The sequence below is a fragment of the Harpia harpyja genome, chromosome 14 (assembly GCF_026419915.1).
Source record: "Harpia harpyja isolate bHarHar1 chromosome 14, bHarHar1 primary haplotype, whole genome shotgun sequence".
NCBI lineage: Eukaryota > Metazoa > Chordata > Aves > Accipitriformes > Accipitridae > Harpia > Harpia harpyja.
In genome coordinates this window covers 30587804-30602268 of record NC_068953.1, presented here as the reverse complement: position 1 = coordinate 30602268, position 14465 = coordinate 30587804, and the positions used below count along the sequence as shown (strand labels likewise).

Genomic DNA, 14465 nt, shown 5'->3' with positions numbered 1-14465 from the left:
ATCTCTCTAATGTAAATTTAGAAGCAACTATATTTAAAGAAATGCAAATTAAATATTAAGGAAAATCTTTTGATGACATTCACACCATACCAGGCCATAGAGGTGGTAACATAGACTGTTGACATTGTCAATACCTTATTTACTCTGTAAGAATTCTGGATAATTATGTATTAATGTAAATAGTTTGTATGAATGTATTGCTTTCATTATTGCTTTCAGCCTGTCTTTCCTCAGTCTACACTCACACCCCGTTTCAGACCCTAATAAACATTAAAAATGATCTCTGATGTATCTTAACTAGAGTATATCTTACTTGCTTAAAGCTTCTCATGTGTAACTTTTTACTTCATACATTTATGTTCATATATTGCTCTCTTGTTCTAGTTAGGAACCACATTTGTCAGTGTAAGTAAAGAATGTTTTATTGCAGAAGAAAACCAGTGCTTGTTAAGTCTAAGGATAATACACTAATCATGCAGTTTTGTAGAGTTTTTTCTGTAGACTTCACAATGTGGTAGGTGTTTTAATACAAAGATACCATCACTCATTGTGTAATTTCACAACTCGAGTATTCTGATGTTTCACTGTACAAACAGGTTCAGGTCCTCTTCCCTATTTGGAGAAAAAAAAAAGTTAGTGTTTTAATCAAGTTAGTTGAAGAAACTAACAGGTGGGTTTTTTGTGGTTTTGTTTTTTGTTTCTTTAGGCAGAATATTTTACATTCAAATCAGGGTCATAGTAGCAAGAGGAATAAGGGTCTGATGAGCGTGCATGTTGGAGTGTGTTAATTCCTTGTTAGTGATTTAGAAAAGGCACAAAGGGAACACTGATTGTGGTGGAAGGCAAGCCTTGTTCTCTATTATGGCTGTTTCATTAGGGCCTCTGCATGAGGCCTAGCAATCCATTCAATGAGAGAACAAGTCCTTTTAATTTGAGCTCAAGGATCTTGTTTAGCAGGTCAGAAATCGTGCCTTGCAATTCCTAATTAACAAGCCATTAACTAGTCTGTTGTGAGATGCTCGTAATCTTGTCTAATTAAAATGCTATCAAGTTAATTCATAAATGTGGGAAAACTTAATGGTGGAATTTGCCTTTCGTTTTGTTTATAAATTCGGTTGTGAAGAGAAGAAGCTGGCTCTTGGAGAGTTTTGATTAAGTTGACATGCACTTGGTGTGAATTGTTCATTAACACAGCAGCTTTCACCACACCTATTCCACTTTATAGCCTTCCTCTATAGGAATAAAGCCCAACAAAGACAAGGACTGCTGCATGTGTTGCTATGCATATTTTAATGTGAATTGCTGAGAATTTTTTTCTTTTTTTTCCTTTAACAACTCACTAAAGAGCCAAACATTTTTGAAGCTCATTCTGGTCTGTTCTTATTGGCCTGTCTCCAAATTAAAGAAAAAAAGGTGTTGATCAAATGTAATAGAATTCACAGGGCTAAAATGAGATCCTTCTGCTGAATAAATTCTTTCTGTTTGTTTCTTTTTGGGGTGGGTTGGGGGGGAATGGAGGGGTTGTTCAGTTTTTGATGGATTGGAGCCCTCGAATTCCTCGCAGTCTGCTATAGAAAGGCTCTGTAAATAGGTTTTGAAAAAAACCTCCCTGACTCTAAACAAATAGATTTAGAAGTTGGGTATGAATGATAAGGCTATTAGAGCTTGTCTGTTGTGTTACTGTACATTGAGCACGGTTTGTTGTGACTAATTCTAAATAGGGTTTAGAATTGCATTCAGCATCCCTTATTCAGGAAAATCCTGAAACACCATAATCTACACCACAGCAAGACACAGTTACTCCTGTGCATAAAAGAGCTTTTACTTAGTAGGGTTGAAAAAATAGAAGTAGGCTGGGGAAGAACATGAAATAACTTTGTAAGGTCTTAAAGCCAAGGTACTGTGACGTTTAGGGATTGTCAGGAATTTTTATTTGTCTAACCCTTGTTTTATGCCAGGTTTGAATAATGAGGAGTACCAAGTGGTCATTGGAAATGATACAACCCATTACATTATTGATGACTTGGAACCAGCCAGTAACTACACCTTCTATATTGTAGCTTATATGCCTCTGGGAGCCAGTCAGATGTCAGATCATGTGACTCAGCACACCCTTGAAGATGGTAAGACAAATACCACTGGTTTAGGTGAACGTTTTTATTTGCACTGAATAGAAATGTGCAATCCAGTGCTAACAGCTCTTGAGGATCCCAGATTTCCGTTGACATCAATGAGATTTCTGGATGTGCACAATGTAAGACTGAGCCAGCTAATGAAAGGAACATAATAAAATAACATTCTGACAGGGCAATATTGTATATATATTACACGGTGTCTTTTTCTATGTTGAAAGACATTTCATTAAATCATGTAAATAACTATTCTAGATCTTTAAGAACTCCCTCAGTGTTGAGAATTTGATGATAGCCTATGATTTAGTCTCTTGAGCATCCGAAACGTGACTCGAACTCCACACCCACTGCATCTTTTGCAAATTTTGGAAACAATTTGGAATAACATTTTTTGTTTGATTTCTTTTTGTCTATGTGCTTGTTATTAGAATCAGAATTTCATAAAAACCCCTGCTGACTTATTTCTGTGCAGAGATTGAACTAATCTGAACATCATTGCAACAACAAACTGTTTAGTATAGTTCATTAGAATTGATTAATAAATTCTGACAGGGTTAAGCTGTGGCAGTGTGGAACATTGCCAGTTCCAGTTGTCTGCCTCTCTCTTCACCAGGAGTTACTACCCTCATTACATGGTTGGCAGAAGAAAACATGCACTGAGTCTTCAGTGGTACAGGTTGTTGGCTAGACTCTCAGTTTAAGCTGTTGCATCTAACCTTGACAGTCAGTTTGTCAGAACAGTAAGGTGCTGATTGCCTTTGATTACTGCTGGCAGCAGTAAGAGAAGAAATGTTGAGGTCCTTACAGAAAGGAGCTTGCTAAGGCTATACTGCATGCAGAAGGTAAGAAGTACAAGCAGTGTCAAGTTAGCCTTAAAATAAACAAGAATCTACAAAACTTTGTGGATTATTTACTGTTACATTACTGGCACATCATCATAGGCTAAGGTGTCAGATAAGAATTTTCCATCTCTCTTTTCCCTGAGCTCAAAAGCTTTGTTTTTTCCTTTTTAGTTCCCTTGAGAGCTCCTGAAATTAGTTTGACAAGCAGGAGTCCTACAGATATTCTCATCTCTTGGCTGCCAATTCCTGCAAAATACAGGAGAGGTCAGGTGGTCCTGTACCGTCTGTCTTTCCGCCTCAGCACAGAGACCAAAGTCCAAGTCCTGGAGCTTCCAGGGACTTCAGATGAGTATCTCCTCGAAGGCCTGAGGTCTGACAGTGTGTACTTGGTTCGTATCACTGCTGCAACAAGGATTGGCTGGGGAGAGGCATCTTTGTGGACTTCCCACCGGACTCCCAAAGCTACAAGTGTGAAAGGTAATTCTTAACATTACCAGCAGCCTAGAGATGGGGTCAATTGCAGGCTTCATCTGAAGGCTACAATTTTTTCTGACAGGTAGGGCAAGGTTGTGAAATAGGTTTTCTCATTACATGTTCTTGTTCTGGTGGTCTAGAAAATAGTGTTCTAACCATGATTCTGTGCATAATCTTCAAAAAATTCTGATTCCTTTAATAAATTAAATGCAGCTAATATATAGTTTCAGGATCAAAAGTTGAAGAGGAACTAATCTGTCTTATGAAAGGCCTTATATATGACACAAGAAGGAAAAGCTGATAAATTATTTTGGTGTCAATCTTTGATTGTTTCCACATGTTGATATTCACATATTTGACACGGTGGCAGGAAACTTGAATTCATGTTTGTGAGCTGCTCAAATGATTTAGCTTGTAGACTCGTTTCCAGTGATAACACAGTTTTCTTCTGTTCTATATAATTTGAATAAAAAAAAAAAATCCAACAACCCCAAACCCCATTGTTGTTCAGTGTAAAATACCTTTGTAGAAATTGGAACATTACACATGAACAGTGTGTACAGGTACTTAAAGAATCTGAGTTGATGCATGCATGTCTGTATTACAAACAAAATGCACATGTTTTGAATATGCAAATTGACTTGATATTTGAAGTCTAATTTAAGTTGTTATAATTAAGCTTTGGATTACATTATTATTTAGTAATGTCATGGAGAAGAGCATTCAGCTTTGCATGAATAGCTTGAAAATGATGTAGATTTGAATTTGTAACTTTATTTCTTAGCTGTAGTCCACATCCATCCACTTTGGATTTCATTGAGTTTTGACTACTACAACGAATTATTAGCTCTCGAAGTGTGATGTTATTGTTAATCACATTTGCTCTGGCTTACTTTAAAACAGGAAGTAATTTTATAACTATCTTTTGGAGTATTTTCATTTTTCTTTGAAAATAACTACCTTATAAATTTTATTCTTTATTAAGATCGAGAATTAAAAAATGTTTCTATTCTGATTTATCCTAAATTAAGTTGTTAGATTAGCTTATAGGGAGTCAGATGACATAATAAAGAAATAATTATGTAAGTACACAGATGAGCTAGAATCAGTCTTGAGTGAACTTTGGACTGATGGGCACCCAGATTTTTGCATGAAAACTAGTTGTTTCTAGAACATAAGAATATTATATATATTTCTCTAAAACCAGCACCAAAGTCTCCTGAATTGCGTTTGGAGCCGATGAACTGTACAACCATTACAGTACAGTGGCAGCAGGACTCTGAGGACACTGCTACTATTCAAGGGTACAAGCTGTATTACAAGGAAGAAGGCCAACAGGAGAATGGACCAATTCTGTTGGATGCCAGTGATCTTGAGTATACTGTCAGTGGTTTAGGTGAGTATATAAAATATTTCTTAACTGTTCTGGAAGACAGCAAAGTCAAAGGACATCTTAGAGAGCTTAAATCATTAGACCTGTAAGGCAACAATGTTAGGTTTGGCCATCTGTTTTCCCAGCAATAAGTTTTGCAAGCTTGAGTTATGCTGCTGATGGAATAATCCTCTCCCAAAATATGTGTTGCGCAGCACTTAGATAACCAGATCTTGTAAATCTTGTGTAAGTTGGAAGAAGGACACCCAGCTACTTATCACAACTTACAGTTAGTAAATACTGCTAGTAAATGACATGTCTTTTTAATATTCAGTTTAATATGCAGTTTTTTCAGCTTTTGTGTACTTATGCCTAATCTAGTAACAGTGAAAGATTAATATGAAATACCAAAGATTTTTCTCTGGTATTTTTACCCTATTTATCTGTTATTTGTAGCCTTTGTCACAGCTGTACTGCACAACAAGCACTGCTTGCTCACTGTAATAGAAAGTAGCCCTTGTGCATGTTATTAGCCTGTTAATATTTTTAAGGAGTACTGGTAAATATTTGCAGGACTGAGCACAAAGATTAGGGCACAGAGCTTGCTGAGTCCCATTGGAGTCTTTCCATTGATTACCTGACTCTGTTTCCTCCTGCAGCTCTTGCAATGTGTATTAGTTCAGATGCATTGGTATCATCCCTAGGTAGAAGGTGCTTCTGTTTACGTATATAACTGAGAATTTCTTTCATAAAAAGATGTGATCTATAATGTAATCAGCAAAAGTAATATAGGACTTGACGCTTAGTGTTTGAAGTGTGTTTATTTAGGGGTAGTGTGGAGAATTAATCATGACTAAATTATCAAAATTGACCTGCAGTCTGAACTAGGTCAAATGGCCTCTTGACCATGCTCAGATATTCTCATCTGCTGCATACAGTTGAGATACTATTTTAGGGTAGATTTGAGGAGAGCATTCTGGTCTGTTAAGTGGACAACTGACCATCTGTGACCATTTCTAGCCAGAGCATCTGGTAGCAGCTGACTGTTTAAGAGAGCTGTGAGACAAAAGAGCAGTGGGTTGAAAGGATGTGGTGTCTGTGTGTCCTAGGACATAAATGCCCCCTTTTTTTTTTTTTTTGGTCTTCTCATTATGCAGTTACAAAGCAGTAATTTCGGACACATGCGAACTTACTAACTGCGTGATCCACATCATATGGATTTTTTCAGTATGCTAATCCTCCTCAGATTAAAATATTATTTTACAAAATTATGTTAGAATGTATATTATCTGTGTTTTCCTTTCTAGTAAGCATGTGGACAGAGGAAAAAACAAAACCTAAGTGAGTTTGGGAAATTACAACTTTCACATGGTCACATTGTTAACTGAATTACAAGAAGTGTGGGCATGGAAGAGTTCATGTGCTTGAGTTAACCATCCAGTCATGGTGCGTGTGATGTGTTGAGTGTTTATTCTTTATCATAATTCTAAGTATCTAAATATCGTGACCAAAACATGACACATCCCATATAATCTGATTGCCATAATTTATATTTTTCACATATGTGTAATTTATGCTGCATAGGTTATATCCACTGAAGAGTATTTTTTCAAATAACTTCAGTAGAAGTCATCTTTTTTATTTTTAATGGGATGTATTGAGTTATTTGAAGTGTGTAAGAAACATGGGAAGTTTTCCTGTGTAAGTTTCTTTGCTGGTTTCTTATTTTTGTTTGCTTTGTAGCATTTCCAGAAAAAGGCCTTAATTACTACAGCTACAAAAGACTCACTTGACACAGTAAATTTGATTAGGTCATGATTTTCCACTGCTAAGATGATTATGTATGTTGAAGCTTGGAAAGTTCACGCAGACTTCTCACAGTGACAGTGCCTGTCTGACTACTGTATTTGCCCATTGAGAAGCTGCCTGTTTGAAATACTTGTGCATGCTAAATTATTTCTTAGAAAACAGTACACAACCAACCTTTTTCTGCCTGTGGCAGCTGCACACGTGGAGAATATAGCAGGTAAAATTATGTGCAATGTATAAACCCACAAAGACTGTAGCAACATCCACGGTTTAAGAAGGGACTGATTTGCTTTCCTTTTTATTTCTTGTGAATAATCTAAATCATTTGGACAAGGTTATTTTATTTATGCATTTCAAATTTAAAATGTTACTTATTAGTAAGTGATCCTACCTGATTGAATTTAGAGATGAAACAAGGCAAGCCACTGCTCTAGGTTTTGTGACTATGGTAAACTGAATCTTCATGAACTGAACAGAGGCTTTGAAGACTGATGTTCTGTCATCCATTTGCCTCTCCTGAGGACACTAAACTACTGATTTATTGACAGCCTCTTTAAAATAAATGTCTTCATTATGAGCTGCAGGAATTAGTAGAATACTGTGAGTGTGAAACCTGAAGGGGAAAGGTGTGTTTTAATATTTTTGGTTTCATATATGTTGGATAACATGGTCAAGAGAAAATGTTATTCCTAATTTGGAAGAATACGCTAATAGTACTAGGTGCTTCCCAGTGGCAAAGATGGAGTAGTTTCTCATGCATTATCTGTTGCCACTGAAGTTATGTGGCTTCCAAACACTCCCTTTTCATGTCTTAGTTTGTCATGACGTAAGGCTGCTCTACCATTCCCTGTTCTCTTGCATAATTAATAAACTGCAGACAGACTTCTAGTGACATTTGGAGCATGTCAATTCGTCTCTCCATGGAACTTCCTGCAGATGTTGGTACAACTGCCAATTGTGCAAAATCTCTCTATTTAAAGAAGATGGTTCACTTACTCTGTGACAATTGAAGTGCATCACAAAATCAGAATTCATAATATTCTCTAATCAAAGAGAACATTACCATTGATATTATAAGCACTGTTGATTGCATGGATGGTTGATAGCATTGATATAACTACTGTAAATGATTTACAAATATCTACAGGACTCTTGATGGAGGGACAAATGTGATAGGTAAAGCAGAATCAGTAATGCTAGTGTGAAATAGGTTACAGTGATTGAACATGAAATATAGCAATATGAATATTATGCTGTATGTTTTAATCTCTTGTTGGTTCCTACCTTGTTTTTTGAGAACTGACCTCTCTTACTCCAGTGGAGGTCTACTCAGTTACTTCTGTGTATTTTTAAACTGGATTATTTAGCACGATAGTCACCATGTAAATAGAATTAAATTATCTGATCAGAGTCAGGGCTGCCATTCTCAAAATAAATATCCACGGTTTCACATAGACATTTGTTTGTGTTAAAGGTCTTGGCATTTATTTTTCAATAGCAGGCCATTTCCTAGTCCAGTGTAAAATTCCATTATTACTTGAATTTGCCACAGGAGCAGACCCTTGGGTGCATACCATGCATTTTTGCCTCTATTTTTAATTCATCCTTTGCTTCTTCCTGCTCTAGAAAGTTTTCTCTAACAGAAAGTCTTTCATTGTGAGACTTGATGAGTCTGCTGGTACAGGTTCTGTTTCTGTAATGTTTCAGAATATGTGTGTTCAGAAGTTGAAGTGAGTTTCGTTGGTGGAAGAGTTTGTTTGGGAACCTTCTCGCTGTGCAACAGGAGAGGGATTGGCAAAGCTTGAAAGTTAAAACAAAGGGAGTGTCCAAAGAAGCTCATCCCCCCTTTAAATGTCTTCAAACTGTTTTTTTCAAAGAGTATTTTAAGTACATGCATATGCATCTCTGCCTCAATGTTGCTGGTACTCATTTCTGTGCTAGGTGGACTGTTGGCCTGTCACAACTCACTGTGTGTGCAGCTATATGACCGGTAGGAAGGTAGAGCCTATACAAGAAGGTCAGTGACTCAGAAGAACCCATTTTAAGCTTACCTGGTTTATTGGAGCCAGGAACTCTTCATAACTATGTTGTAATGCTGATAGGAATCTCATCCTGGAACCTACATCTAGGGAGAATAAAATAAAATTCTAGTTCTTGGTTAACAAACTCAAGAAAGCATGATCAATTCTGATGCTTCAACACAAGAACAATATTCTTCAAGCTGCCTGGAAGTCTCCCTTTCTGAACTTTTTTTTATTTTTCAGTTCTTATCATGCTAGTAATTAATGAAATGAATGCCACTGGTGATGGAGGAATGCAACATGTTCTTGTGCCATTAAAGCCTTCTACACTTGGGAGGGAGGAAAGCAAGAATTCACTCTGCTGATTCATTCTTCTGTAGTTGCTGTCTGGGAGCTGTACCACCTTGACTGATGGTAGTTACAGTATTTCAGAAAGTTGCACTTTGGTGACAAGGCTGAGGTAGGATCTCACTAAAGGAACACTAAACCCTGAGGCAAGCAGGTTGTGGCAGAGATGCGCGCACCTTAGGTGCTCTGTTGTTTCTGTTGCATACAAGATGATATCGCACTAAATAACCGTTTTCAGGCAGACACCTTAGGGGATGGAAAAACTGGTCTGTTAGCTTTGGTGAAAACTCCTTGAGCATGGGAGCCCACATACCTTGACCTTTCCCTGGTGAAGGCCCCTCCCCAGGACAGCCTGCAGAGTGCAGTGTCTTGCGCTGGGAGCTGCAGCCCCCAGGAGCACTGCTGGCTCCCCAGGGCTTGGGGCGCTTGCTGGCTGCAGGGGACTGGGCAGAAACTGCCAAGTCATTTGATGGCCATGAAAGGGAGTGTATCTGCTTTAAAAAAAAAAAAAAAAAAAAAGGTAAAGTAAAAAAATTGGTTGGTGATTCCTCTGAGGCTTGAAGAGACTGCAAGCCCCCTCTCTGGGAAAGCTTCTTATATGCTGACTGGGGTCATCTAAGCTGTTTAACATGAGGGCCATCATAACTCCTTGCTGTTTCTCTTGGTACTCCAGTTTTACATTACCCAGTGGCATTTTCCCCTGCCCCGATCTAGTTCTTTTGCAAAAATAATTAGATTCTGTCAGACTCATTTGTGCGATTTACTCCAGAAAGTTTGCTCTTAATCAGAAAAACTTTCCTGCCCGAAAGGTCTTCTATGTCCTACCTCTTTCCAGTTGCAGAGAGGAGAAATAAGGGAAAGTACATTTCCCTGCCCTCCTCAAGTTGAACAAAGTTTCCAAGTGAAGAATCTGTCAAAGTCTCAATGACGCAAAGACACATTTTGTGACCCTGCATGGCACTCTCCTCTGAAAAGGGGGCTTGTGCTGAAGAATTAGCCAACTACTTACTACACTTAGCATTCCCCTGGAGACTTGGCCTTCAGTGTTTAATTTCCCCTGGATCTATTTCTATCATGTTAGAACCATGATTATAGCTAAGCTTTAGTCCAGGGCAGCAAAGATGACAAGGTGATTCTACAGTCTATAGAATTGAATAAAGGTGTGTAAGAAGAGTCAATGCAAAGAATTTCTCCAACTGTCTAATGCATGTCACCCAAGTGTCTCTTGTAATAATTCTGTAAAAGTGCTTATGAAGTTTCGTAAAGCAGTTGATATAATGGTCAGATATGACACTGGTTTTGTTTGCACCGTATTGCAAGTGGATGTGCTAGAAAAATGTGAATTTTAAAAACTTAATGACATCTTTGACAGCTTTGATGACATCTTTCTCATTAAGAACTGCACATGCTGTAATATTGAGAAGGAATACTGTAAGACCGTTACATGTGTTAATGTAGCTATTTCTGATAGCTAGGGCTATAATTTCAGTTTTATCCCAGGTTTTGTTGGTGTCAAAATGTAGTCTCACATACTTGTATCTGAAAATTCTGGGATATCAAAATTGTGTATGTGGGAATTGATACTGCTTTTCGGTTATAAGTTACTATGGAAATTTAGTTTGGGACTCCCATACAAATTCAAGGAGCCAGGCATTCCTACGGTTTCATGAAATGATGTGAAAGAAACACAGGTCATCTCCTACAACACTCAATTTTTTTTTTTTTTATTTCATAGTTAACTGTTCTCAAATGGCATTCAGTAAAATATAATGTAGTATTACAGATACACTTTATTTCTGCTTGAGGTATTTTATATCAGATCAGACATTCACAGTTAATGAAATGTTGACTTGAACAAACTACAGCTCTGTTTAAAAAAAAAAAAAAGGTCAGAAATCGCTTTAGTTCTTAATAAAGATCAACTAAAAGCTCAGTTTTCTTGCTTGGGAAACCAGATGATAGCACTGTATGCTGTATATACTGTAGCCATTATATTTACATTGTTACATAGTGAAAAGTGTCTAATAGCTCAGTAGGTGACCAGGACAAATATTATCATTTATTTCCACTGTTTACAGCTGGGTCAGTCTAGTGTTTACTCATGCTGATTACATCCTTAAACTAAACCTCTTATCTGTCAATTCTCCTGATTGTGTGTAACAGGCTTGCTACTACTTATCAGCTAAAACATAAGGAATTTGCTGAGAGAGGGGAGGAGGAATTGGTCACATTGCACAGGAATAAAATCAAAAGCCCTAGAAGTAGACTGGGCATGTTTAAAAGCAACCTCTTCCTCAGCTAACTGACCTCTTTCTCTTTTGCAAATGTGGCAGTTCATGTATATTTGTACTTAACAAACCCGAGCTCTTGCTTAGTCCTGGTATGATAGTGTGCTTTTACTACACGTCAATAAACATGACACACGCATTCCTTACTTCATAATCATGAAAAGCAGACCTGTCACCACTCTAAATGAGCCTGTCTTCCAAATGCAGACGTGGCATATCTGCATATCATATTTTTCCTTGTGTTTTTCTTTCAGGATTTAAAAGGGGAGGGGGAGAAACCCTCATAGATTAAAAGAGAGAAGGGAGGGGGCTTTATTACCCTGTAACTTTTTTTACCTGCAAAATATCAAAGCAGATGCTGTTCTGTTCAGACGCAAAAATTGATTCTCTCAGGTTGTAAATTGAATTCTTATTGAGCAAAACTGAAGCTCGTGTTTAACTATGTGGCCCTTTGTTGGAGCTTATTGGCATGGCATCCATTACAACAACTGTGTCTTCGCCTTGGCTTTATTTAAGCACTCTTACACAGGACTGAGTGGGAATCCTAGATAAATATCAGCTTGTTCTGAGCAGATTTGCTGAGGAGAGGCCAGTTAACTATCAGCTGCTAATGCTGCATACTTATTATGCAGTTCAAGTGCCACATCTTTAAAAATGTAGTGCCTTCCTTCCTGTGTAGTTCTGCCGTTATTTCTCTTGCACTGTGCAATATTGCAGATTTGTATCATAATTACATACTTTCACTTTAATTTTTGTTCTTTAAAAAAAAAGATTACTTTGTCATATATTCTTTCTGACAGCATTTAAGTTTGCCTCCTTTGAAGAAATTGGATTTATCTTTAAATCACGTCACAGTTACTTCTGCCTATGTTTTTGTTTTTTGAAAGTAAATGTTATTTTCATACAGTTCATTTGTAATGGAAAGCTTTAATTAATGTTTAATGTATTTGTCAGTTTTAAATTACACCATCAAGCCTCTCAATAGGTTACTGATTTAGCCAGTAATCAACTTCTGTAGGCACTGGAATAGTGAAATCTGTAACATCTGCATTAGCAGTGTAACTGGTTTTGGTGGTGATTAAAATGTTACATATGACAGACACTAAGAGGAATCTCTAGGCTTTCTTTGAATTAACTGCAGAGTTATGAAATGGCTCTACAACTCATGGACAATTACTAATTTGTCTACATACTAAGCACTTAGTCTTGGGTCAGAAAGATGCATTCTTGCTCTCTTTGACAGTTAAGATCTTTCAGAAACAGGTAGATTGTGTGTTGGAAGGATTGCCTAATATATTTTTATGTAACTTTCTTGAACATGCTCTCTGAACTGTTCCAGTTTGAACCCATTTATCTGGGAAAATAGTCCTGACATCCTAATTTAAACATGCCTTGACTTTTGCAGTAATTCATTTTAACTTCCCAAGCTAGTGGCTCTTTAAAGGGGAAGGACATGGTGAGGCAGGAGATACCCAAGTGCAGAATAAAGATTGAATGTACTGTACTTGAAAAAACAAAATAGAGTGCTAAGACCAGTTAAGCCTGACTCTCTAAAGAGATAGTGGGAGCTGTCAGGATGAGGAAACTTTCATTATTTCCTGGGACAATGCCTTGTAGCAATTTTAAAGGTAAAAATGTAAAGATGCAGACTTTACTGAGGCAACAGGAGAGATTATGTTCCATGGGCCCACTCCAGTAGCATGGAGGGTTGTTGCCCGTTTTTGAGAGACTTTCTGTCGCTTTATCAGCTGTCCCCATAACTGAGTCGGATGCTGTTGTTTCTCTCAGGACATCAGACTAATTGTGTCACAACTCGAAGAACTGGAATCAAGGGTACTGCAAAGCCTTGGAAATAGGAGGGGGAGATTTTTTGCACTCTGGCAAGATAACTTGCCGGCCTATAGTAAAGCAAAATGTGCTGTCTTCAAAGTATTTAAAGGTAAAATTTTCAGTGGTGGGAAAGCAATTAGAATCTTGCAGGAAATGCTCTCTGCTGCTCTGCGTTCTCAGGGTAGAAATTCCACCGTTTCAATCTAAACCTGTGTGGGAATTCAGTTGGGAAATTGTGTCATGTTGATTGAGTAACAGTTAGGATGTATGCAAATAGTGTTTCATTGTTCGTTTGCTGGAGCTGAAGGTTAAAATTTGCTTCATGAAAAGGACATATTGATCACTCCTTACATCAAGAAAGTTGTAAATTATTTTAAATAAAAACCCTCAAAGTTGCTTTTTGAAATGTTTCTAAGTATTACAATGAATATGTAATGGTATACATTTTAATAGCTATAATGTAAAAGTGACCAATAAAGACTAATTTCTTGGAAGTGGAAATTAAGTTAGTACCCCTGTTTAAAGAGAAAAAAAGAGCAAGCAGTTAACAATGGCAGGAATGACCAGATAATTGCTCAATTTTCTTAAACAAAACAATAAAATAAACCAAACCAAACAAAAAAGCCTCCAACAACTATGTAAATTCCTGCTATGCAACCTTTTTAAGATTTAAACACAACTTTAAATATGGTGGGGGTTTTTTTTTCCTTCCTTTTTTCCTGAAGTGAGAGGATTTGTCTCTGGGAGACAGCATTATTTAATTTGCTATTTATTGGACTTCATTAGTAAAATACTTAAGTCCCGGATTGCAAAGAAACTGCTCCTTGGAGAAAGCTTAGAGAAAACTCCTGTTATAGGAAATTAAATCAACATTGTCCATTAATCATACTGCATGTCAACCCCCAGACCTCTCTTGATTGTTCTTGGTGAATGTGAGGAACCATTAGATGTGTGAGGTCCTTAAAGGTCTGAGTAAGTCAAAGGCGAAGAGTTTAAAAAAATGCCACCATTAGCACATGAAAGAGACTTCAGAGTGGACAGAAGAAAACATTTGCTGTACAGGGCTAGTTACATTTCTTAACCCCCCCACCCTCCCACCTCTTTTTTTTTTTTTTTTTATTGTATTCTTCCTTTGTTAAACAACAATCCAGATGTTGTGATCAAATGTTAACTTAATTTCTCCTGAGTTTTTTTTTCATTAACTTCTTTTGGGTCACCTTACCACTTGTGATAGTTGTATGGGAAAGGTAATAGTAGGGGTTCTTTGCAAATTCTGTGTTCGTGATAAGTAGATGCATTTCTAAAGCTAAGCTAATACGTTTTCTGGTAGCTTTCCTGCCTTGAGTAAC

The 14465-nt window shown here is 37.2% G+C and overlaps 1 protein-coding gene and 1 long non-coding RNA gene across 2 annotated transcripts in view; one reads left to right on the top strand and one right to left on the bottom strand.

The window, feature by feature from the left end:
- Window positions 1-14465, top strand: part of PRTG (protogenin) — an 86414-nt gene that overhangs the window by 43221 nt on the left and 28728 nt on the right. The window contains 3 exon segments of the mRNA XM_052807059.1: window positions 1959-2123; window positions 3146-3451; window positions 4656-4844. Coding sequence (XP_052663019.1) covers window positions 1959-2123; window positions 3146-3451; window positions 4656-4844 — 660 coding nt within the window.
- The window catches only part of LOC128150691 (uncharacterized), a 59883-nt gene continuing 45824 nt past the window's right edge, over window positions 407-14465 (bottom strand). Inside the window, exons 2-3 of the long non-coding RNA XR_008238137.1 lie at window positions 8681-8754; window positions 407-612 (exon numbers count right to left, since the gene is read on the bottom strand). This is a non-coding gene — a long non-coding RNA (uncharacterized LOC128150691). The remainder of the gene's footprint in view (window positions 613-8680; window positions 8755-14465) is intronic.